This window comes from Clupea harengus, chromosome 26, assembly GCF_900700415.2.
Source record: "Clupea harengus chromosome 26, Ch_v2.0.2, whole genome shotgun sequence".
NCBI classification, from domain to species: Eukaryota; Metazoa; Chordata; class Actinopteri; order Clupeiformes; family Clupeidae; genus Clupea; species Clupea harengus.
This window is the reverse complement of record NC_045177.1, coordinates 3,474,163-3,499,028: the sequence shown is the minus strand read 5'-3', so window position 1 is coordinate 3,499,028 and position 24,866 is coordinate 3,474,163. Positions and strand designations below refer to the sequence as shown.

At 39.8% G+C, this 24,866-nt stretch overlaps 2 protein-coding genes across 2 annotated transcripts; both read right to left on the bottom strand.

Moving 5' to 3' along the window:
* Positions 1-1,911: 1,911 nt before the first annotated feature.
* Positions 1,912-3,662, bottom strand: LOC116219693 (zinc finger protein 665-like; the record flags this gene model as incomplete). The annotated part of the gene is made up of 1 exon (XM_031563411.2): positions 1,912-3,662. A coding segment is annotated over one exon (1,263 nt), but the record flags the coding sequence as incomplete, so codon positions are not given.
* An 11,305-nt stretch (positions 3,663-14,967) lies between these two features.
* LOC116219765 (zinc finger protein 391-like) lies at positions 14,968-16,522 on the bottom strand (the record flags this gene model as incomplete). Its single annotated transcript, XM_031563623.2, has 1 exon — positions 14,968-16,522. A coding segment is annotated over one exon (621 nt), but the record flags the coding sequence as incomplete, so codon positions are not given.
* Positions 16,523-24,866: the final 8,344 nt, after the last annotated feature.

Sequence of the window (24,866 nt, the reverse complement as noted above, 5' to 3'; positions counted from 1 at the left end):
GCCTTTGACATTAGCCACTAACCCATCCACATTACATTACAAGCCTTTGGCCACAAACTCATCCACATTACATTTCGAGCCTTTGACCACTAACCCATCCACATTTCATTACAAGCCTTTGGCCACTAACCCATCCACATTACATTTCGAGCCTTTGACCACTAACTCATCCACATTACATTACAAGCCTTTGACCACTAACCCACCCACATTACATTACAAGCCTTTGAAACTGACCACTAACCCATCCACATTACATTACAAGCCTTTGACCACCAACTCATCCACATTACATTACAAGCCTTTGGCATTAGCCACTAACCCATCCACATTACATTACAAGCCTTTGGCATTAGCCTTTCACATTACATTACAAGCCTTGGAAACTGATCACTAACCCATCCACATTACATCACAAGCGGCTGTGTGTGTGTGTGTGTGTGTGTGTGTGTGTGTGTGTGTGTGGCATTGGCCCATCTTCCATACTAAAAGGTGACAGAAAAAGGGAACTTCACAAGTGGGCCTGTAACAGTGAGGCTTCTTCACGCCACCAGTGGCTGGAGCGCTTTTGTAGCCAGCTGCTTCCTTGGAGCTTTGTCACCACTGGATACATTTTTTTCTGATTGATTGGTTATTTGCTAGAATCATTCGGGGGTCATACATGTTAAATGGGCATTACCCATTCATGAACGACGTGATTAGCAGCTTAGACTCACCTGCAGTTACCAAAACAGTTTGGCACTGTGGGGCATTTTAGGGTTTTGTGTATAGTACAGCACAAGTTAAAAATACTATTGACTGTATGATTATTTCATAATGGTTTATGAGAAAAATGTACGTTGGGCAATGTTATTGTACCTACTATTCTGTGTTGTGAAAATGATATTAGGTGTAATGGAATACGTCCCAGAAGGCCCCAAAACCAGCTAACAAGCTTTCTGTACACCAAATACCTGTAACGTCTGAGCAAAGTTTACATTGTATTTAGAGAATAAATGGTGACGCACATCTATTGAGTCTTCCTTTGTTACCAGTATGGCTACTGATGGCACAAAGTGTGATTTTGTAATCAATGTTTTTATTATAATTGAGCTTTTTTGTATTTATTACCCATGTACTAGCCAGTACATTTAATAACTATGTTTAAAAAGCTCTGTGGCATTCTTTGTAGCAATCTTTCTGACAATAAAAGTCTATAGAAACAGTTTTGATATGTAACATGTAAGATGAGCAGTAAGCAAAGTAGCTCTTCTAGTTATATTTGTATTGCAGAAATGACTGATGACTCAAATGCATAAAATAACCAACTTACAACTACAGCACATTTTTCATGGGAGCAACCCACATACTCAGCTGTGCTGCTCATCCCACAAATGCATGTTCCAAATGTACAAATGTGGCACCATTTAAAATGGTAATAAACAGGCTTTCCAACCGTATAAGATTTATTGCCAAGAAACATTGTTACAACAAAGAAATAATCTACCAAACACAAATGTCCTTACTTTTTGTGCTATGTTTATATATATATATATATATATATATATATATATAAATATAGCACAAAAAGTAAGGACATTTATATATATATATATAAACATAGCACAAAAAGTAAGGACATTTATATATTTATATATTAGGATCTCAGAGGATGATTCAGGGTTATTATTCTTTTTTAGACTTAATGTGACACGGCTGTGATCTCAGAGTAACCAAGACTGGGCCTTCAGATTGGAACTTTATCATTTCTGTGTCATACGGGCATATATAGTTATTATGGGTTATAATTTCTGATTGTAGTATTTGAAAGGGGAGTTATATAGATGGCACACAGGTAAATGTGAATATCTGAGAAAGTGAGTTCCTTTTTTAACTAATCCATTCATGGGCAGTCCCTTTCTGTTCAGGATAAATATGACTTGCGCGTTTTTCTGTCAACAATAAAACAGTTCACTCAGACTCTCTTCCACATTTGACATGAGAATGTTTAACTGAAGAAATACAGAGTTCCCTATAATGAGGAATGGGAGAGACATTTAGTCTCCCCCTCCCCTACCCCTCCCCCATCTCTGACACTAACACATCTATGAGCTGTTGATGAGCCCAGAGCCTTCATATGAGGTGGCGTTTAGGAAGTCTAGGAAGTCTAGGAAGCTTGCACAAAAAACACTGTTTATTTGTACATGCTCTAACTGCTGCTTGTCAGTTATATCTTGTGCAGCCACACACACACACACACAAATCCCCCCACACAAACATACTTGAAAAAACCTGTACAAACACAACCTTTCTAAGACACGTTTCAAATATGATGAAAAAAATACTTCATCTTGAACATCAAATGTTGTTTAAACTCAGCTAATCAAGAAATATATCAGTAAGTGATACTTCATCATGTATTAGCAGGGCAGCACATAATTTGAATGGATCCTCTGGTGTTTCTTGAGAGTAGAGATTCGACTGAAGGCCTTCCCACATGTACTGCACTGGTGTGGCTTTTCCCCAGTATGGATCCTCTGGTGTTCCCTGAGACTAGACATTCGATTATAGCCCTTCCCACATGTACTGCACTGGTGTGGCTTTTCCCCAGTATGGATCCTCTGGTGTGTCTTGAGATGAGACAATTGATTAAAGACCTTCCCACATGTAGTGCACCTATATAGCTTTCCCCCAGTATGGATATTCTGGTGTTTCTTGAGAGTAGAGATTCGACTGAAGGCCTTCCCACATGTAGTACACTGGTGTGGCTTTTCCCCAGTATGGATCATCTGATGTGTCTTGAGAGAAGACATATGACGAAAGGCCTTCCCACATGTACTGCACTGGTGGGGCTTTTCCCCAGTATGGATCTTCAGGTGTGTCTTGAGAACAGCCTTGCAACTAAAGGCCTTCCCACATGTACTGCACTGGTGTGGCTTTTCCCCAGTATGGATCTTCTGGTGTTTCTTGAGAAAAGACATATGACGAAAGGCCTTCCCACATGTACTGCACTGGTGTGGCTTTTCCCCAGTATGGATCTTCAGGTGTCCCTTGAGATGAGACAAGTGACTAAAGGCCTTCCCACATGTACTGCACTGGTGTGGCTTTTCCCCAGTATGGATCATCTGGTGTGTCTTGAGATTTGTCATTTGACTGAAGGCCTTCCCACATGTACTGCACTGATGGGGCTTTTCCCCTGTATGGATCCTCTGGTGTGTCTTGAGAGCAGACTCGCAACTAAAGCCCTTCCAACATGTACTACACTGGTGTGGCTTTTCCCCAGTATGGATTCTTAGGTGTCCCTTGAGATGAGACAAGTGACTAAAGGCCTTCCCACATGTACTGCACTGGTGTGGCTTTTCCCCAGTATGGATTCTTAGGTGTCCCTTGAGATGAGACAATTGATTAAAGACCTTCCCACATGTAGTGCACTTATATAGCTTTCCAACAGTATGGAGCTTCTGGTGTATCTTGAGATAAGACACTTGATTAAAGGCCTTCCCACATGTAGTGCACTTATATAGCTTTCCAACAGTATGGAGCTTCTGGTGTATCTTGAGATAAGACAATTGATTAAAGGCCTTCCCACATGTAGTGCACTTATATAGCTTTCCCCCAGTATGGATCCTCTGGTGTGTCTTGAGAACAGACATGCAACTAAAGGCCTTCCCACATGTACTGCACTTATATAGCTTTCCCCCAGTATGGATCTTCTGATGTCTCTTGAGATGACCCATTTGACTAAAGGCCTTCTCACATGTACCACACTGATGGGGCTTTCCCCCAGTATGGATCTTCTGATGTCTCTTGAGATGACCCATTTGACTAAAGGCCTTCCCACATGTACCACACTGATGGGGCTTTTCTCCTGTGTGTATTCGTTGATGAATTGCAAGAGAAGAAGGGCTTATAAATGCTTTGAAACACTGGGAGCATTCATGTTGTTTCTTCCTGGTGTCCAGTCGCTGATGTAATTCCTGGTGTGAAGTCTTTCTGCACTGGGGGCTTTTATGACGGCTCTCTTCGTTCCTTTTTTGATCAGTGTTCCCTCTTTTGTTAGATTGGATCCTTTGAACGTCTCCTGTCATGTTAGCAAAAAAAAGTTTCAACATCCCTCAGTAATTTCGACAATACCAGCAAACATATATCTTTTAATATATTTATACTTATTGGCCATTCGCTAAAATTGCACGTCATTTGGAAGTGACTTAGTATAAAAGTGTCTACCTAGAGACTAAATGTAAACAGAGATACACGCACATGAATTAAAGAGCTGGAGATAAAATGGTGGCAGACACTCTCTCTTTTGAATGAAACAGACTGCAGATAGTATCCCATAAGTAAGGTATTCCCACAGTATCTCTGTTCTCTAAATAGGTCTCAAATTGTGAATCACAAGTTAGCCATTCTCTAAAATTCAAGTATTGTAAATATACACAACCCTCTACAATAAGCAAGCAACTTACTTGTAGGTGAAGAGTCGAAGTCACCATATTCTCTTGAATCAAATGCTTCTTCATTTTTGATTTCCATTGGTGAATACTTATCTTCTTTCAATGTCATGGTGGGTGACGTGTACATTTCAGTCTTGCATTCATATTCCAGTCCAGGCTTTTCTTCCACTGTCTGGATTGGAGACGGATACTCTTGTAGGAAATAATCAAATTCTTCTTCTTTTATCTCCTTCTTCACTGAAGTGGGCAGTTGTGAAGATTCAGTAAATCCAGACATTTCTGACTTCAGTTCTGTTTTGGAAAAAGGAAATCTATGAAGACAAAACTACAGTACGTATCTGTACTTTACTTAAGTAAAAATAATAGTGCATACTTTTTACTTTTACTCCATTACATTTTTTAGCTATTATCTATACTTTTACTCCACTACATTTCTACAATATGTGTTGTTACTCGTTACATTTCACGAACAGTTTCGCCAAAATGTTGCCTACACAAAACTATGGATTGCGTTGCTGTTTTGGAAGTTTAAACCAATCAGGTGGCTCTATCAACTCCAATGATATCAGAGGGCGCGTCTGGCAGCAGCACTAGCGGTAGCTTTGCCTGTTATACCTGAACATTCAACAGACAGCCTGACTACTGCCTATTCAACATGGATCCAGAGTCGGCCTGAACTGAGCCATCTGATATGAGCCACCCTTGGCCCTATTTAAAAGATATGTTCGAGTTCAAAGGCCCCAAGAATGACTCCTGGAGGTTTCAATGCGTTTCCTGTCTCCCTCAAAAAAAGGAGTTGCTAGCCTTCAATAATTCGCTCTCAAATTTAAAGTAGCATATCGAGGTAAGCAGAGTGATTGCTATGCTAAGTTAATGTCTAGACTTTTGAATATTGATATATGTATTTAATTCATTTACTGACATGATATTATAATGTTATCCAGCGAAATGCACAGCAATAGCATCAAAAACATGATTGTATCTTCATTATATATGATTACACATACAGTATACTTCCAGAGCATCCCAGTGCAAGCCTTAAAAAGGTGAATTTAGTAATCTGACTCCATGCTGTGGTGTTAATATATTGCTAGGGCCAATGATTTTCCGCGATAACGGAAAACGGACGGAATTCGCGGAATGAACACTTTGAAACGGAATTGCACCTTTGAAACGGAAACATCATTTTGTTCATACAAATCGCCCAAATTCCCCTGTATTTTGGGCTGCAAGGCTATATTTCTTTCAAATAAACACAACAACGATTGCAACGATGAACAAACATTAATTAAAGAACAAAACCACTGAGAAAATGTCACGTCTGCGCTGAACTCTGCTCCGGCCACGCCCCCCTTTTCAACAGTTGACCCACAGATCTCCGCTAAAGCCACATTCAGTCACATTCACTCGCTCGTCTTCCCAATCGCATTTAAAACAAAAAATGTTTAGTCTTCTGTTCTGTTGATGGCTGGCAAACAACAATCTAAGAAGGGCACATATTATTCAGTCAATTTAAGCCATCAATCTACCTCAGGGTGAACAAAATGAGCTGAAACGGAAAAAAAACGGAATTCACCAAATGTAAGACGGAAAATGCATTTTTTTTAAACGGAAAATCATTGGCCCTATATTGCCAATTAGCTTCCTGGATATAAACCAAGCCCATCAGCTGTAGGATCTTTTGGAATGCAAGCTAGCACGACAAAGGATTATGGGATGGATTTTCATGTCTATGAGCACCGTTTACACGTCTGATGGTCCTCAGGTGGGCATGGCCATAGCTCAGCCTGCAGAAACTCCACAAAGGGAGTTGGGTGGGGGGTGGGGTGGATGTGTGAACTGAAGAAAGTCTCCATTAATTTTCATACTGTATGTTTGTGTGTGTATTTATGTATGCAGATGTTTATTTTTGTGTATGAATGTTTGCATGTATGTTTTTAAATAGTATATAACTTCATAAGAGGATACAGGGTAAATATAATATCAGATATAATATTAGAACTATATTTACCCAGTTAACACTTTCATTTTTTTCTTCTTAACTAGTACTTTGCTCAGCTACAATGTTTGCAAAGCTTTTATTAGGTACCCTATATCGTCAGCTGCATCACGGACGACAACGAGGTGGAGTACAGAGCTCTGTTTTGTAGGGTGGTGTGACACCAATCACCTTCAGCTCAACATCAGAAAGACCTAGGAGCTGATGGTGGACTAAGAAGAGGCCCCCAACTCCTATCACCATCCGAGGGAAGGAGGTGGAGCCTGTCGACAACTCCAAGTTCCTGGGTGTACATATTAACAACAAACTTGACTGGACTGGCAACACTGAGGCCCTTTACAGGAGGGGGCAGAGCAACTTGTGCTTCCTGAGGCGGCTCAGGTCCTTTAAAGTATGCAATAGGCTGCTGCAGATGTTCTACCAGTCTGTAGTAGCCAGTGTCCTCATCTTTGGGGTGGTGTGTTGGGGGGGGTAACATCAACACAAGGGATGTAAACAAAATAAACAAGCTGGTGAGGAAGGCTGGCTCCGTGGTGGGAATAAAACTGGACAACCTGGAGGCAGTTGCGGAGGAGAGGACGAGGAGGAAGCTGGATCCTATCCTGAGGAAGCCCTCCCATCCCCTCTATGACGAGCTACAGCTGATGGGGAGCACGTTCAGCCACAGACTGATCCCTCCTCGGCACACCACAAAGCACCTTGGCCAGTCCTTTGTGCCAGTAGCCATCAGACTCCACAACCAAAACAACCGAACATAACTTTTATGTGATTTATGCCAGATAGTGTCCCATAATGGAAGTATTTCCATAGTATATATATTCACAATGTAACAGACTGCAGATAGTGTCCCATAATGAAAGTATTTCTATAGTATATATATTCACAATGTAAAAGACTGCAGATAGTGTCCCATAATTAAAGTATTTCCATAGTATCTCTATTCACAACGTAACTGACTGCAGATAGTGTCCCATAATTAAAGTATTTCCATAATATCTATATTCACAATGAAACAGACTGCAGATAATGTCCCATGATTAAGGTATTTCCGCTAGTGTCTCTATTCACAATGAAACAGACATCCCTCCATGAGACTCACATTTTGCTGAGTAAAGCACAAGTAAAACTATTCACTAACCATTCAGTGTTTAGTAAATGTAAACGAAACATTGGAATGAATTAGATCTGAATTCTACTTAATTAACTATTCAGCAACTTACTTGTAGAAGAATCATCATCACCACATTCTCTTAAATCGGGTTCTTCTTTAATTTCCATCAGAGAAGAATTTTCTTCTTTGCAGGTCAAGGTTGGTGATGTGTGCATCTCAGTCTTACAGTCATGTTCCAGTTCAGGCTTTTCTTCCACTGTCTGAATTTCAAACAAATACTCTTGTAGGAAATTATCAGATTCTTCTTCCTTTATATTCTTCACTGACATGAGTAGTTGTGATGGTTCAGTAGATCCTGACATTGTAGACCTCAGCTGTCTTTAGCAATGGAAACCCAGCAGGACATTTCTGCAATGCAAGTAAAATATTAGCAACATGCCCAAACACCACAAAGACACAAACAGACACAAAGACACAAAAAAAACACCCTAGCATCTGACAAAAGATAACCAGGGACAAATGGATGGTCTGTACAATATCACAGAAGTCAGAAAAAAGTTTTTTAAAGTGAGAAAAAAAGAAACATTTAACAAAAAGCATATTTGAACAAATCTGTACGGGCTTAATGTAGTCATCATCCTACCCAAATCGAACATCTGTACGGGGTTAATGTAATCACCATCCTACCCAACATCTGTACGGGCTTAATTTAATCACCATCCTACCCAAATCAGACATCTGTACAGGTTTATTTCAGGTTGAGATTTTGTAATGTTTTTTCATCAAAAGCTACCCTTTCTCTCAAATAGCCCCTGCTTGCGTGCAAAATTGCAGTGCTACTGTTCAAAACGGTTAAAACGGAACGAATCCAACGGACGGGGAAGGCACCTAAAGCAGAGGGAGACTTCCCTAGGCCTCGCTCCGTCCTCTACTGATGAAGCTGCTGAGGATTAAGGACAGAGACAGAGTCCTGAGCAATGCAAAAAAAGCTTAAAGGATCCAGAATCTTCATCAATGAAGAATACCCTGATGCAGTTCGCCAGAAGAGGAGGGAGCTGCTTCCTCAGATGAAAGCTGCAAGAGAAAGAGGGGACTTTGCTGTCCTAAGGTATGACAAGCTGATTGTCCACAAATTGTCCACAGATTGACACACATATTTAATGTCTATTGCGGGTCTACGCTTAAACAGGTGGAAGGGTAAATAAGAGTTGACACACATATTTCATGTCTATTGCTGCTTTACTCCCAAAGAAAAGTTAGAATATTGCTCAACTGAATATCTGTAGCTTAAGGAACAAAGTGCATGAAATTACTGACTTGTTGGTGTTAAACTCAATTAACATACTTGCAATATCAGAAACCCATCTGGATGACACTTTTGCGGATGAGGCTGTGGGCATACAAGGGTATAATCTATATGGAAGGACAGAAACAGATATGGGGGAGAGGTGTTGCTTTTTATGTTCAAAACCATCTTCCAGTGAAAGTTAGGGAGGATATTATGAATGATGAAATTGAGGTGCTATGGCTTCAAGTGAACCTGCCCCATATTAAACCTATCTTGGTAGGCTGCTGCTACAGGCCACCAAGTTCAGATCGACACTACTTAGAAGCCATGGGTGAGATGCTGAATAAGGTGTGTGAATTGAATATGGAAATTGTTTTCACTGGAGATATAAATATTGACGGGCTATCGCCCAACTGTTCCTTAAAGAACCAACTGGCCACCATAACTGATGCATGCTGTTTGAAACAAGTGGTTACACAACCAACACGACTAAGCACAAACAACACGGGCATCAACACAGCATCTTGTATTGATCACATTTATTTGAGTGCAGATGACTTGTATACCAAGGCTGTATCAGTCCCAATAGGATGTAGTGACCACAATATTGTAGTGGTAGTAAGGAAAATGAAGGTTCCCAAAGCTAGACCTAGAGTTATCTATAAAAGGTCCTACAGAGGGTTTTCTGAGGAAGCCTTCCTGGAAGAGGTCAATAATATATGTTGGTCTAAGGTCTACAATGCAAAAGAACCAGATGAAGCACTAGATCTTTTTCTTGCAAAGTTTGTACCAGTCATTGATAAACATGCACCTGTTAGAAAAGTGACAGTGAGGACTTGTGGGGTGCCATGGGTTGATGTGGAACTAAACGGCTATATGTCATATATCAGGCCAAGGAAAAGGCACAGAACAGTGGTTGTATACTAAACACCAATCTGAAACTATCAATCTTTCCTCAAGCCTGGAAAGAAGCTAAAATTATTCCCCTGCCTAAAGATTGTCGTCCAATAAGCCTGTTACCAGCACTGAGTAAGATTCTTGAGAAGGCTGTATTTGATCAAAAACAGGAATACTTCTCAGTAAACAATCTGTTAACAAAGTACCAGCATGCTTACAGAAAGGGACATTGCACATGCACAGCACTGACGCAAATGTCAGATGACTGGTACAGAGATCTGGACAACAATATGTTATTTGGAGCAGTCCTTTCGGATTTTACAGCAGCATTTGATCAACTTGAACATAAGCTTCTTCGGGAACAACTGGTGTGCTATGGCTTTAAACCATCTGCAGCTACCTGGATGGGAAATTATCTATTAAATAGATCACAGAGAATCTTCTTTAATGGAAGTCACTCGGACAGTGTGCTGGTGGAATGTGGAATTCCACAGGGAGACTGTCTAGGCCCACTAATGTATTCTATCTTCACTAATGACTTACCGCAAGTATTAAGAAGTTCAAATCTAAGTATGTACGCAGATGACACTACTGTATATGCATCAGCAAAAACAGCAGAAGAACTGACAGTCATCCTAAACAGGGAGCTAAGTTCCATTGCAAAGTGGGTCCTTGAAAACAAGATGGTTCTCAATTTAGCTAGGGATGCACGATAATATCGGCACGACATCGGTATCTGCAGATAAAAGCTTCAAAACGTAATTATCGGCATCTGCAGATATGAACATTTTTGCCGATGTACCTGGCCGATAAGGTGACGTTCAAATTATGCGCACGCGAAGCAAATGTTTTGGTTACTATGAGCGCCAACAACGTAATTCAACACGTCGGCTGTGTGGCAGTACTTCACAGTATCAGAGGATGTTGACATGTTATTTGTCAGGAAACTTTTCAGGAGATGGAAGAGGAGACTACAGCTTGGCCGTAACGTAGGTTGCATGCATAGATGCAGACCATCTGCGTGCAACGCTTTGCAACATTACCTGTCGCGCGCTAATAGAAGTTAATAAGTTGCTAGTTAGCTAGACAGCACTAGCTAGTTAGCTTGCATGCTACGTGACACCAGCGAAGTTGATGATCTCATTTGACGGGATGTGAAACGTTATGTCACGAGCCCACGCTATCTGTACATGGCTTACTTTTGCATATATGGAATTTATATAGCTAACTTGGCAATAACGTTACATAGATTAGTCTAGAAATCCTAGAAACGATGTTATTAAACTGTAAGTCAGTTAACCAACGTTAGCTTGCCAAGTTAGCCAAGTTGCATTTCCAGAGTGTAGTTGTTCAAGTTCAAGGAGGTACTGTTCAAGTATGAAAATTGTGACGTGAAAATATAAATAAATCTGCTATATTTGAAATCATTTCAATAGTTTTCATGAGTGAATGTCTATTTCTAAAATGATACAAATCAAGTTTTTAATGTCCCGTATTGACAGCAATACCCTATCATAATAACTGATTAATTATAGTACAGGAGAGACTTTTCAATAATTAAAAAGCAAAGGTGTATATATCGGTATCGGCATCGGCAATCGGCCAAAATGAGCTTGTAAATATCGGCATATCGGATATCGGCTAAAATTCAATATCGTGCATCCCTAAATTTAGCTAAAACAAAAAGCATCATCTTCAGGTCTCATCATTCTCTTAGAGCAGAGCCAGAGCTTAGACTGTGCATAGATGGAACATCCATCAAACAAGTAAAGGTAACCAAGCTATTGGGAGTCACCCTAGATGATAAACTGTCCTGGTCAAAGCATATTGACACTAATGTCAATAAAATGGGCAAAGCACTAGCTGTAGTCAGACGATGCAGAAATCATCTTACACCTGATCTAAGAATACTGGTAGTTAGCTCTCTTGTTCTTACACCTGATCTAAGAATACTGGTAGTTAGCTCTCTTGTTCTGTCACAGCTGGATTATTGCCGGATAATATGGGCAAATGCCACTAAGAAAGACCTGAATAGATTACAGCTGGTACAGAACAAGACTGCACGCTTTGCTCTACAGCAGTGGTTCTTAACCTTATTGGAGGTACTGAACCCTGTGAGCTTCATCAGTGCATTCACCGAACCCTTCGTAATTGGAAAAATAAAATATGATTTCTTCAAAACATAGGTATATATAAAAACGACCCGACATTGCTAGTGTGAACCGGGCTATACTGTGTGTGTCTTGACCCCTGCCGAACCCCTGAGAGTGACTCAACGAACCCCTGGGGTTCGATCGAACCCAGGTTAAGAACCACTGCTCTACAGTGTCCTTACAGAACCAGCATGCAGAGTATGCATGCCAGTCTCCACTGGCTACAAGTTGAAGACAGGATGGCTGCTGCACTTCTTTTGTCAACATGGCGCCTCTTGCAGTCTAAAACACCAGCAGATCAGTATAGGCAACTAGATAAAAATGTAGCCTCACATAACTATGCCACTAGACGAGCAATAGAAGGTAGGTTTTCACTCCCCAGAGCTAATACCAATTTTCTTAAACGCACTGAGCCAGAGCCATGAAGTCATGGAACCTACTACTACCAACAGAAATGATAAACTTGACAACTAAATGTATGTTCAAAAAGCAAATAATGAAACACTTGGGTACAGCATACTTGTGACACTAGATGGTGATGTACTGTACAAAAATATGGTCTCTTACATGGTTTGCAGTTTTCGCTTCTATGGATTTGGATATATCAGTGTTTTATATCATGACAAAGGTAAAATTGCATAACCACTATGTTCATTTTTGATATTTGTAATGTAAAATTGTATGATCATTATTTGTATGTACTTTAACTTTTGATATCTGTAATGTAACGTATGTTTTAAATGTTAGTTATTGGTATTGTAATGTATGTTTTAAATGTTTGATATCTGTATGTAAGTTTTAAATGTGGACCCCACTAAAAGCAGCTCTGTCTTAGGGTAGAGCTAATGGGGATCCTTCTAAATAAACAAATAAACATATTTACATTTAGTCATTTAGCAGACGCGACGTACAATGGAGAGGCATAGCCCCATATCGCAAACTTTACACACACCAGATATTCCCGAGTTTTGGCATACCGGTATATACATTTGGTATCACAAGGCTACTCGGTTTACCTAAAAAACAGGAGCTCCAGAGAAATTTATCCTAGGCGTCGGTCAGTCGGGATCGTAGCCGCACAATGTTCACTGTCGGACTTCTTCTGCAGCCGTCTTCGGTTTCTTTTAGACGGGCAACAGCTATATTAGGACTTTTAAGAACTATAATCCAGCCTAGAACGCATTAATAGGAACCCTTTATACTTTAACCACCGTAAACATCTGTGTGTTTTGTTCCCGGGTTCCAAGCACGTTGTTTGTGACGAAAGTTCCTTGAAGCTGGCTACAAACAGAGACATTAAAGGCGGATAATAGTGTCAAAATAAAAGTCAAATTCTAAATTCAGTTTAAAATGTTAGTTTGGCTAACGTTTTTTACGTTTTGCACAACACATGTCCATTGTACTGTTAGCTAGCCTAGATAAATACACTGTATGCTATATTGCATCTGCAAATATTGTAATTTCATTACTAATTTAAATAGCAACTGAAATTGTCTCGAGTCTCTTTACAGAAGGAAGGAGGAATATACATGAAATACGCAAAATGAATAGTAGATAATAGTGGAGAGAGCCGGCATTTAAAGTATCGGTTGTAGAACAGAGTAGTGGGTACACAGTGTCCTCAAAAGGTTACTATTATGAGTATAAAAAGAGCAATGAAGCAGAAAACTACGTCAAACTTCACCAAAGCACAGAAATATCTTGCTAATAACCGAGAAAGAAATTAACATTAACATTAATTGGAACGGACCACTAACCCATCCACATTACATTACAAGCCTTTGGCCACAAACCCATCCACATTACATTACAAGCCTTTGGCATTAGCCACTAACCCATCCACATTACATCACAAGCCTTTGGCCACTAACCCATCGACATTACATTACAAGCCTTTGGCCACAAACCTATCCACATTACATTACAAGCCTTTGGAACTGACCACTAACCCATCCACATTACATTACAAGCCTTTGGCCACTAACCCATCCACATTACATTACAGGCCTTTAGAACTGACCACTAACCCATCCACATTACATTACAAGCCTTTGACCACTAACCCATCCACATTACATCACATGCCTTTGACAACTAACACATCCACATCACATGCCTTTGGAACTGACCACTAACCCATCCACATTACATTACAAGCCTTTGGCATTTACCGCTAACCCATCCACATTATATTACAAGCCTCTGACCACTAACCCATCCACATTACATTACAAGCCTTTGGAACTGACCACTAACCCATCCACATTACATTACAAGCCTTTGGAACTGACCACTAACCCATCCACATTACATTACAAGTATTTGTTATTGGCCACTAACCCATCCACATTACATTACAAGCATTTGGCATTTGCCACTAACTCATCCACATTACATCACAAGCCTTTGGAACTGACCACTAACCCATCCACATTCACAAAAAATGGTGGCAGACACTCTCTCTTTTGAATATATCAGATTGCAGATAGTATCCCCTAAGTTAGGTATCCCCACAGTATCTCTGTTCTCTGAATAGGTCTCACATTGTGAAGCACAAGTTAGACATTCTCTAAAAATCAAGTATTGTAAATATACACAACCCTCTACAATAAGCAAGCAACTTACTTGTGAGTGAAGAGTCGAAGTCACCATATTCTCTTGAATGAAATTTTTCTTCATCTTTGATTTCCATTGGTGAATACTTTTCTTCTTTCAAGATCATGATGGGTGATGTGTACATTATTTAAACTTATTTGTAATGTTTGTATGAACTCATTAAAATTATGTAAAAGCAAATATATGATTTATAGAAGAATATAATAGAAAAGCCTTTATTGTCATTGTATTTATACAACGAAATTTTGAGTGCTTCTCCTGTTGGTGTGACGAGGGACAACATATAACACAACAACAACATATAACATAACAATACTACAACTATCCAAAAACAGTAGGAACAGCCCAAAAATATATACATTAAGAGTAGAACAAAGTGCGGTGGCATAGACTAAAGTACTTCAATAAATACATCAATTAATACAGCTTTGTTTATGCACATGTGTAAGGTGACTGAGATGGTATGTGACTTGTAGTCAATAAAGTGCTTAGTGTTTACAATGTAACAGACTGCAGATAGTGTCCCATAACTAAGGTATTTCCATAATATCTCTATCCACAATGAAACAGACATCCCTCCATGAGACTCACATTTTGCTGAGTAAAGCAAAAGAACCATTCGCTAACCATCCAGTGTTTAGTAAATGTAAACGAAACATTGGAATTAATTAGATCTGAATTCTACTTAACCAACAATTCAGCAACTTACTTATTATGGATTATAATTGCTGAGTCATATGGGGGCATATAGTAATTATATTTATGATGGATTATAATTTCTGATTGTAGTATTTGAAAGGGGAGTAATATAGATGGCATACAGGTAAATGTGAATATCTGAGGGAGTGAGTTCCTTTTTTAACTTTATCCATACATGTGTCCTTTTCTGTTTAGATTAAATATGTCTTACGCGTTTTTCTGTCAACAATACAACAGTTCCCTCTGACTCTCCTCCACATTTGACATGAGAGTGTTTAACAGAAGAAATACAGTTCCCTATAATGAGGAATGGAGAGACATTTAGTTCCCCCCTCCCCCTCACCCATCTCTGACACTAACACATCTATGAGCTGAAGATGAGCCCAGAGCCTTCATATTAGGTGCCGTTTAGGCCATGAGTCTAGGAAGCTCGCACAAACACTTTTTTTTGCGCCAAATACTGCTTGTCGATTATATATTGTATACCCACACAGACACAAATCCCCCCCACACAAACATACTTGAAAAAACACTCACTTCAAGTTATTCTTTTATTGAATTAATGTACCCTAATCATTAATGTTTCAATCTCTACCCCATTATACGTTTCAAATATGATAAAATAATACTTCATCTTGTACATCAAACATTGTTTAAAACTCAGCTAATCAATAAATATTTCAGTAAGTGCTACTCCATCATGTATTAGCAGGGCAGCACATCATTTGAATGGATCCTCTGATGTCTCTTGAGATTAGACATTTGGGTAAAGGCCTTTCCACATTGAGAACACTGATGTGGCTTTTCTCCAGTATGTGTAATCTGATGTCTGATGAGGTCAGAGATACTCCTGGAATACTTTCCACATGTAGTACACTGATACGGCTTTTCCCCCGTATGGATCCTCTGGTGTGACTTGAGACCAGATGATTGACTAAATGCCTTTCCACATGTATTGCACTGGTATGGCTTTTCCCCAGTATGGATCGTCTGGTGTTTCTTTAGATCACACAATTGATTAAAGGCTTTCTCACACGTACTGCACTGGTGTGGCTTTTCCCCAGTATGGATCATCTGGTGTGTCTTGAGGTTAGACATTTGACTAAAGACCTTCCCACATGTACTGCACTGGTGTGGCTTCTCCCCCGTATGGATCATCTGGTGTGTCTTGAGGTTAGACATTTGACTAAAGGCCTTCCCACATATACTGCACTGATGGGGCTTTTCTCCGGTGTGTTTTCTTTGATGACTTGCAAGATCGAAACGTCTAGCAAATGTTTCGAAACACTGGGAGCATTCATGTTGTTTCTCACTGGAGTCCTGTCGCTTATGTAATTCATGGTATGAAGTCTTTCTGCACTGGGAGCGTTTGTGATGTCTCTCTTTGTTTGTTTTTTTATGCTCCGTTTTGCTTCTTTTGTTAGATTGGATGCTTTGAAAGTCTCCTATAATATTAGAAAATAATTTGTCAGCCACATCTCTCTTCTCCTCTATCTGGTACATCATTTCTACAATAAAGGCAAACATATGCCTTTTGAAAAATACAAAAATAAATAAATATATACGTATATATTGGTTATTTGCTAGAATTGCTACAAAATCATTTAGAAGTTACTTAGGATAAAAGTGTCTACCTAGAGACTAAATGTAAATATAAACAGAGGTACATATACATGAATTACAGAGCTTTGGAAAAAATGATGGCATACACTTTCAAACTGTTGAATGTAACAGACTGCAGATATTATCCCATGACTAACATATACCCACAGTGTTTCTGTTCTCTGAATAGGTCTCACATTGTGGAGCACAAGCTAGCCATTCTCTACAACTCAAGTATTATAAATATACACAACACATTACAATAAACAAGCAACTTACTTGTAGGTGAAGAGTCAAAGTCACCATATTCTCTTGAATCAAATTCTTCTTCATATTTGATTTCCATTGGTGAATACCTTTCTTCTTTCAAGGTCATGGTAGGTGACATATACATTTCAGTCTTGCATTCATATTCCAGTCCAGGCTTTTCTTCCACTCTTTGGATTGTAGACGGATACTCTTGTAGGAAATCATCCAATTCTTCTTCTTTTATTTCCTTCTTCACAGAAGTGGGCAGTTGTGAAGGTTCAGTAAATCCAGACATTTCTGACTTCAGTTCTGTTTTGGAAAAAGAAAATTGATCACACTATCCTTTGATGCAAAGACACAGTGAGAATCTGCAAAAAAAAGAACTACAGTATAGTTGAACTGCTGGTGAATTACACATACAGTATACTTCCAGAGCATACCAGTGCCAGCCTTAAAACGGTGAGTTTAGTAATCTGACTCTGTGGTGTTAACATATTGCTTCTTAATATATTGTCTGACCTACTATCTTACTTTATTCAAACCTAGCCAATCAGCTATAGAACCCTTTGGAATGCAAACTAGCATCACATAGGATCCCGGGCTGGAATTCCATTTCCATTAGTGTCCCAAGACTAAGGTATTTCCACAGTATCTCTATTCACAATGAAACAGACATCCCTCCATGAGACTCATATTTTGCTGAGTAAAGCACAAGAACCATTCGCTAACCATTGTGTTTAGACAATCTAAACGAAACATTGGAATTAATTCGATCGGAATTCTACTTAACCAACTAGTCAGCAACTTACTTGTAGAAGAATCGTCATCACCACATTCTGTTAAATCTGGTTCCTCTTTAAATTCCATTAGAGAAGAATTTTCTTTTTTGCAGGTCAAGGTTGGTGATGTGTGCGTCTCAGTCTTACAGTCATGTTCCAGTTCAGGCTTTTCTTCCACTGTCTTAATTTCAAACAAATACTCTTGTAGGAAATTATCAGATTCGTCTTCCTCTTTAATTTCCATCAGAGAAGAATTTTCTTCTTTGCAGGTCAAGGTTGGTGATGTGTGCGTCTCAGTCTTACAGTCATGTTCCAGTTCAGGCTTTTCTTCCACTGTCTGAATTTCAAACAAATACTCTTGTAGGAAATAATCAGATTCTTCTTCTTTTATATTCTTCACTGACATGAGTAGTTGTGATGGTTCAGTAGATCCTGACATTGTAGACCTCAGCTGTCTTTTGCAATGGAAACCCAGCAGGACATTTCTGTAATGCAAGTAAAATATTAGCAACATACCCAAACACCACAAAGACACAAACAGACACAAAGACTAAAAAAAAGTAAAAAACTAACATCTGACAAAAGATAACCAGGGACAAATGGATGTTCTGTACAATATCACACAAGTCAGTTTTTTAAAGTCAGAAACAAAGAAACATTTTACAAAAAGCATATTTGAACAAATCCGTATGGGCTTAATGTAGTCATCATCCTACCCAAATCATAAATCTGTACTGGCTTCATGTAATCACCATCCTACCCAAATCAGACATCTGTATGAGCTTAATGTAATCGCCATCCTACCCAAATCAGACATCTGTACATGTTTATTTCAGGTTTATTTCAAAACTGTTTGTCTGCACTCAAATACACTGTTGCTTGCAGAATTGCCCTGTGTTTCAGTTTTAAGTTCTTGCAATCAAATACACTGTTGCTTGCAGAAATGTCCTGTGTTTCAGTTTAAGTTCTTGCACTCAAATACACTGTTCCTTGCAGAGATGTCCTGTGTTTCAGTTTAAGTTCTTGCACTCAAATACACTGTTCCTTGCAGAGATGTCCTGTGTTTCAGTTTAAGTTCTTGCACTCAAATACACTGTTCCTTGCAGAGATGTCCTGTGTTTCAGTTTAAGTTCTTGTGCACTCGGGCTGCTTCTGCTCACAGACTTCTGCTCATTATCTGCTCGCTAGCTCTCTCTCTGATTGTTATGGAATTACCTTACCAAAATTCACCAATCAATACAAAATCATGACGTGAAATGAACGAAAATGCTCTCAGATTGCAAGACCACCGCTCTATATTAAAGGATAAAAACTTCATACATCGACAATTTTATTTAAGTGAGTTAATCAACTATTGTTAGGCGCATATTTACATTTAGTAATTTAGCAGACAATTTTGTCCAAAGCGACGTACAAGGGATATATATGAGCCCCTATCGCAAACTTTACACACACCAGATATGCCAGAGTTATGGCATATATAGGCTACATTTGGCATCACAAGGCTACTCGGCTTACCTAGAAAACGGGAGCTCCAGATAAACTTATGTTAGGCGTCGGTCAGTCGGGGTCATAGCTTCATAATGCCAACTGTTGGACTTCTTCTGCAGCCGTCTTCGGTTTATTTTAGACGGACAACAGATGTATTAGGATTTTAAAGAACTATAATCCAGCATCGAATGCCTTATTAGGAACCCTTTCTACTCTAACCACCGTAAACATCTATGTGTTTAGTTTCTGGGTTCCAAGCACGTTGTTTGTGATGAATGTTCCTGGGAGCTGGCGACAATAAGAGACATTAAAAGCGGTTAAGAGTGTCAAAATAAAAGACCAAAACAAAGTTCAGTATAAAATGTTGGTTTGGCTAACGTTTCTACGTTTTGCACAACACATACCAATTGTACTGCCAGCTAGCCTACATAAATGCAGTGTATGCTATATTGCATCTGCAAATATTGTAATTTCATTAAATTCAATTTTATTTATATAGCAACTGAAATTGTCTTGAGTATCAGAAGGAAGGAGGAATTAACATACTAAAACATACTATTAAGATACTAAACAGTGTCCTCATAAGGTTACTATTATTAGGATAAAAAGAGCAATGAAGCATAAAAATACGTTAAACTTCATCGAAGCAGAGAAAAATCTTGCAAATAACCGAGAAAGAAATTAACACTAACCCATCCACATTACATTACAAGCCTTTGGCCACTAACCCATCCACATTATATTACAAGCCTTTGGCCACTAACCTATCCACATTACATTACAAGCCTTTAGCCACTAACCCATCCACATTACATTACAAGCCTTTGGCCACTAACCCATCCACATTACATTACAAGCCTTTGGAACTGAACACTAACCCATCCACATTACATTACAAGCCTTTGGCAACTAACCCATCCACATTACATTACAAGCCTTTGGAACTGACCACTAACCCATCCACATTATATTAAAAGCCAGCTTCAAGTTCCTGGGTGTCCACATCTCTGAGGACCTCTCTTGGACCCTCAACACCTCATCCCTGGTAAAGAAAGCACACCAGCGTCTCTTCTTCCTGAGGAGACTGAAGAGTTCATTCATCTCACTCTGTGGCCTTAATATAATGCTTCTTTTGTCTGACCTGGTTTTAGAACCACACCTCCTCAACCCTCATCCTGAACACCGGCATGCCACAGGGCTAAAGGTGAGTACCACGGGCAGCACGGTGGCTCAGTGGTTAGCACTGTCGCCTCACAGCAAGAAGGCCTTGGGTTCGAATCCTGGTCGTTCGAGGTCCTTTCTGTGTGGAGTTTGCATGTTCTCCCTGTGCCTGCGTGGGTTTACTCTGAGTACTCCGGTTTCCCCCACCATCATAAAGACATGCATTGCATCGTATGAATGAATGTTGGTGGTGGTCGGAGGGGCCGTAGGCGCTGATTGGCAGCCACGCTTGTGTCAGTCTGCAGCTGTGGCTACTGATGTAGCTTACCACCACTGGTATGACTGTGTATGAATGACTACTGGACTCTGTAAAGCGACTTCGTGTATTTAGAGAAGCGCTATATAAGATTGAATTGATTGATTGATTGACTCCTCCACTCAGGCCTCTGCAGGGCGTCCGGCTGCAGACTGATGAACAATAGAAGTGGCACACACAGAAGACTGGACAAAGAGCAAAATGCCCACAATGGCTGGTCAACTCATTTTATGCCCTAAACATTCGAATAAAAACTAAATGTATGAATATGTAAATGTATATATATTCAAGATTTACTATTAACCAAAATGTTTTATATGGGAAATGAAGGATAATATATTTTCTGTGCCATTGTTTTGCTCTAGTACAGTAGTGGGCACCGCTTTTTGAGGAGCTTTGTCTTTTTTGTGGGCCCTCCTCTACTCCCTCTTCACTTAAGACTGCACACCTGTACATGGTTCTAATACCATTGTCAAGTTTGTAGACAACACAACGGTGATTGGCCTCATCAGCGACAACGATGAGTCGGCCTACAGAGAAGAGGTCCCGCACCTGGCGGAGTGGTGCGCCGACAACAACCTGGCTCTCAACACCAAGAAGACCAAAGAGCTCATTGTGGACAAAGCTTGTAAAAAGTGGCACACACACCCCATCCATATCAACGGGACGGAGGTTGAGCGCGTGGCAAGCTTCAAGTTCCTGGTGTCCACATCTCTGAGGACCTCTCTTGGACCCTCAAACCTGGTCAAGAAGGCACACCAGCGTCTCTTTTTCCTGAGGACATACTCTGCACTTTTACTGCTTCAGCGTCTCTTTTCTCTGAGGATACTGAAGAAGGCCCTTATGTCTCTTCAGATTCTGGAGAACTTCTACCGCTGTACCATCGAGAGCATACTTACAAACTGCATCTCAGTATGGTATGTCAGCTGCTCATTTGCGGACCGGAAAACCCTGCAGAGGGTGGTGAAAACTGCCCAGCGCATCACCGGTTCCTCACTCCCCACCATTGAGGCTATCCAGAGCAAGAGATGTCTGCGGAGGGCGCGCAGCCACAGACTGTTTTTCCTCCTCCCCGCTGGGAGGCGCTACAGGGTCCTCACTTCCGGGACCAGCAGGTTCAGGAACAGCTTCTTCCCTGCGGCTGTCACCCTGCTGAACTCTGCACCACGGTGATAGCCCCCCCCCCCCGTCGTACTTATCGTACTTATATCATACCTCTTAACTTACTCTGTAAATAATATTCTTACTACCTCATTCACTTAATTTTCATTTCACTTACTACCACCACTTATATTTACATCTGCACTTTATATATACTTCATATCTACACTACCTACTTCTATTGCTGCTAGTATCAATACTGTTCATATTCCATATTTATTTCTTACTGCACATACTCTGCACTTTTACCGCTTTTTTGCACTTCTGGTTAGAGGCTACACTGCATTTCGTTGTCTCAGTACTTGTACTCTGTGCAATGACAATAAAGTTGAATCTAATCTAATAAACTTTGTTAGAGGATACAGGATAAATATGATGTCAGACCTGAAATGATATTTGAACTATATTAACCGCAGTTAACATTTTCATTTTCTTTTGACTGTTGGTGGCATTAGAGTATTTTGCTCAGCTAGAATGTTTGCAATACTTTGATTAAGTACCTTACATTAAGAGCACAACAGAAATAAACGTAATTCACAACATGAAAGCAAATAAAAAAAATCAAAATCTTTGTTTGGCAGTACTCCCACTACTGTGATCTGGTTTACATGTTAATTTTGTAAAACTCCTGCAACCCTCTGGTTAATAATCAGGTGCAGACCAAAAATGAATTATCTTTCAATATGTTGCAGGAGTTCAGATACTGAGAGGTTAGGTGTATGAATTCATCTATTTCATCTAGGAGAATAAAGGTTTTGCCATGGCCATCACAGTCCCCCGACCTAAACCCCATAGAAAATCTGTGGGATGAGCTGAAGCCGAGTCTACAAACGTTGACCTCAGAATCTGAAGGATCTGGAGTGATTCTGCATGTAGGAATGGTCTCAGATCCCGTGCCATGTGTTCACCAACCTCATCACGCATTATAGGAGAAGACTCAGAGCTGTTATCTTGGCAAAGGGAGGCACAAAACATTACATTAAGGGGTGCCAATAATTGTGGCACACATGTTTTGGGGAAATATATTTATTTAATGTCAACAGTTTTTTTTTCTTTCAATAATTTTACTTCAATGATTACTACAAAGATTTATGTGAATATTTTGAGTGAAAGACCAAGAGGATAAACAGAAAAGACATATTTCTTCATAGCCTGTTTTGCTCATATTCATTAGGGGTGCCAATAATTGTGGAGGGCACTGTAAATGTAAATGAGGTGCCGTTTAGGCCACAAAAACATATCAGAAAATACCACAAGAATATTTGCAATTCATATTAGTAATAAAAACTTTATTCTTGGCAGGACTCCAACTAAAAAAATAAGACCCAATAAAAAAGTTTTACAATACAAATCATCCTCGTTATGAAGCTATTTGCAGTGCTATGTCTGATATGGTCATTGGCCATCAGGGTCTTAGCAGTGCCTGCCTCCAGTGCTCCCCTGCAGTGCATTTTCATACTATGTCCGCATTGCACACAAATGTCTGACACACTTTTGTCCAATTTGATTTGCATTTTGCAACATTCCAGAGCAAATGTCTTCTGTTCTTGAGAAGTAGTTTTTCCTGATGTTGTTTTTCTGTCAGGAATTCTGTCAGGAAAATAAACTCATGGAGTAGTGTGTCTGTTAAATGAATATTTAATGAATGTTTAACAGACACACTACACCATTACTACTGTGAGTGCAGAGTCTGTTTTTCTCGAGGTAGCCATGTTTGTCTGTCAACCCTTTTCAATGACAATGATGTGTTCCCATACCCCCTTAACCTAATCCATACATGTGATGTCCTTTTCTGTTCAGGATGAATTTGACTTGCACGTTTCTCTGACAACATTACAATGGCTCCCTCTGACTCTCTTCCACAATTGACATGAGAATGTTTAACAGAAGAAATACAGAGTTCCCTATAATGAGGAATGGAGAGACATTTAGTTCCCCCTTCCCCATCTCTGACACTAACACATCTATGAGCTGTTGATGAGCCCAAAACCTTCATATGAGGTGCCGTTTAGGCCATGAGTCTAGGAAGCTCGCACAAATACTACTTTTTTTTTTTTTACAAGCGCTAACTACAGCTTGTCGATTATATATTGTAGACCCACACGCAAACACATAAATCCCCAACACACAAACACTCACTTACATATGTTTTCCCCTCAATTCATGTACCCTAACAATTTATTTTTCAATCTCTACCCAATCATACGTTTTAAATATGACAAAATAATACTTCATCTTGTACATCAATCATTGTTCAAATTTCAGCTAATCAAGAAATATTTCAGTAAGTGATACTCAATCATGTATTAGCAGGGCATTTGAATGGATCCTCTGATGTGTCTTGAGAGTACACATTTGATTAAAGGCCTTTCCACACTGAGAACACTGATGTGGCTTTTCTCCTGTATGTATAAGCTGATGTTTGGATAGGTTGGAGCTTACCGTGAAATACTTTCCACATAAAGTACACTGATATGGCTTTTCCCCCGTATGGATCCTCTGGTGTGACTTGAGACCAGAGGATTGACTAAATGCCTTTCCACATGTATTGCACTGGTATGGCTTTTCCCCAGTATGGATCGTCTGGTGTTTCTTTAGATCACACAATTGATTAAAGGCCTTCCCACACGTACTGCACTGGTGTGGCTTTTCCCCAGTATGGATCCTCTGGTGTGTCTTGAGATGAGACATTTTACTAAAGACCTTCCCACATGTACTGCACTGGTGTGGCTTTTCCCCCGTATGGATCCTCTGATGTGCCTTGAGGTTACACATTTGACTAAAGGCCTTCCCACATATACTGCACTGATGGGGCTTTTCTCCGGTGTGTTTTCTTTGATGACTTGCAAGATCGAAACGTCTAGCAAATGTTTCAAAACACTGGGAGCATTCATGTTGTTTCTCCCTGGTG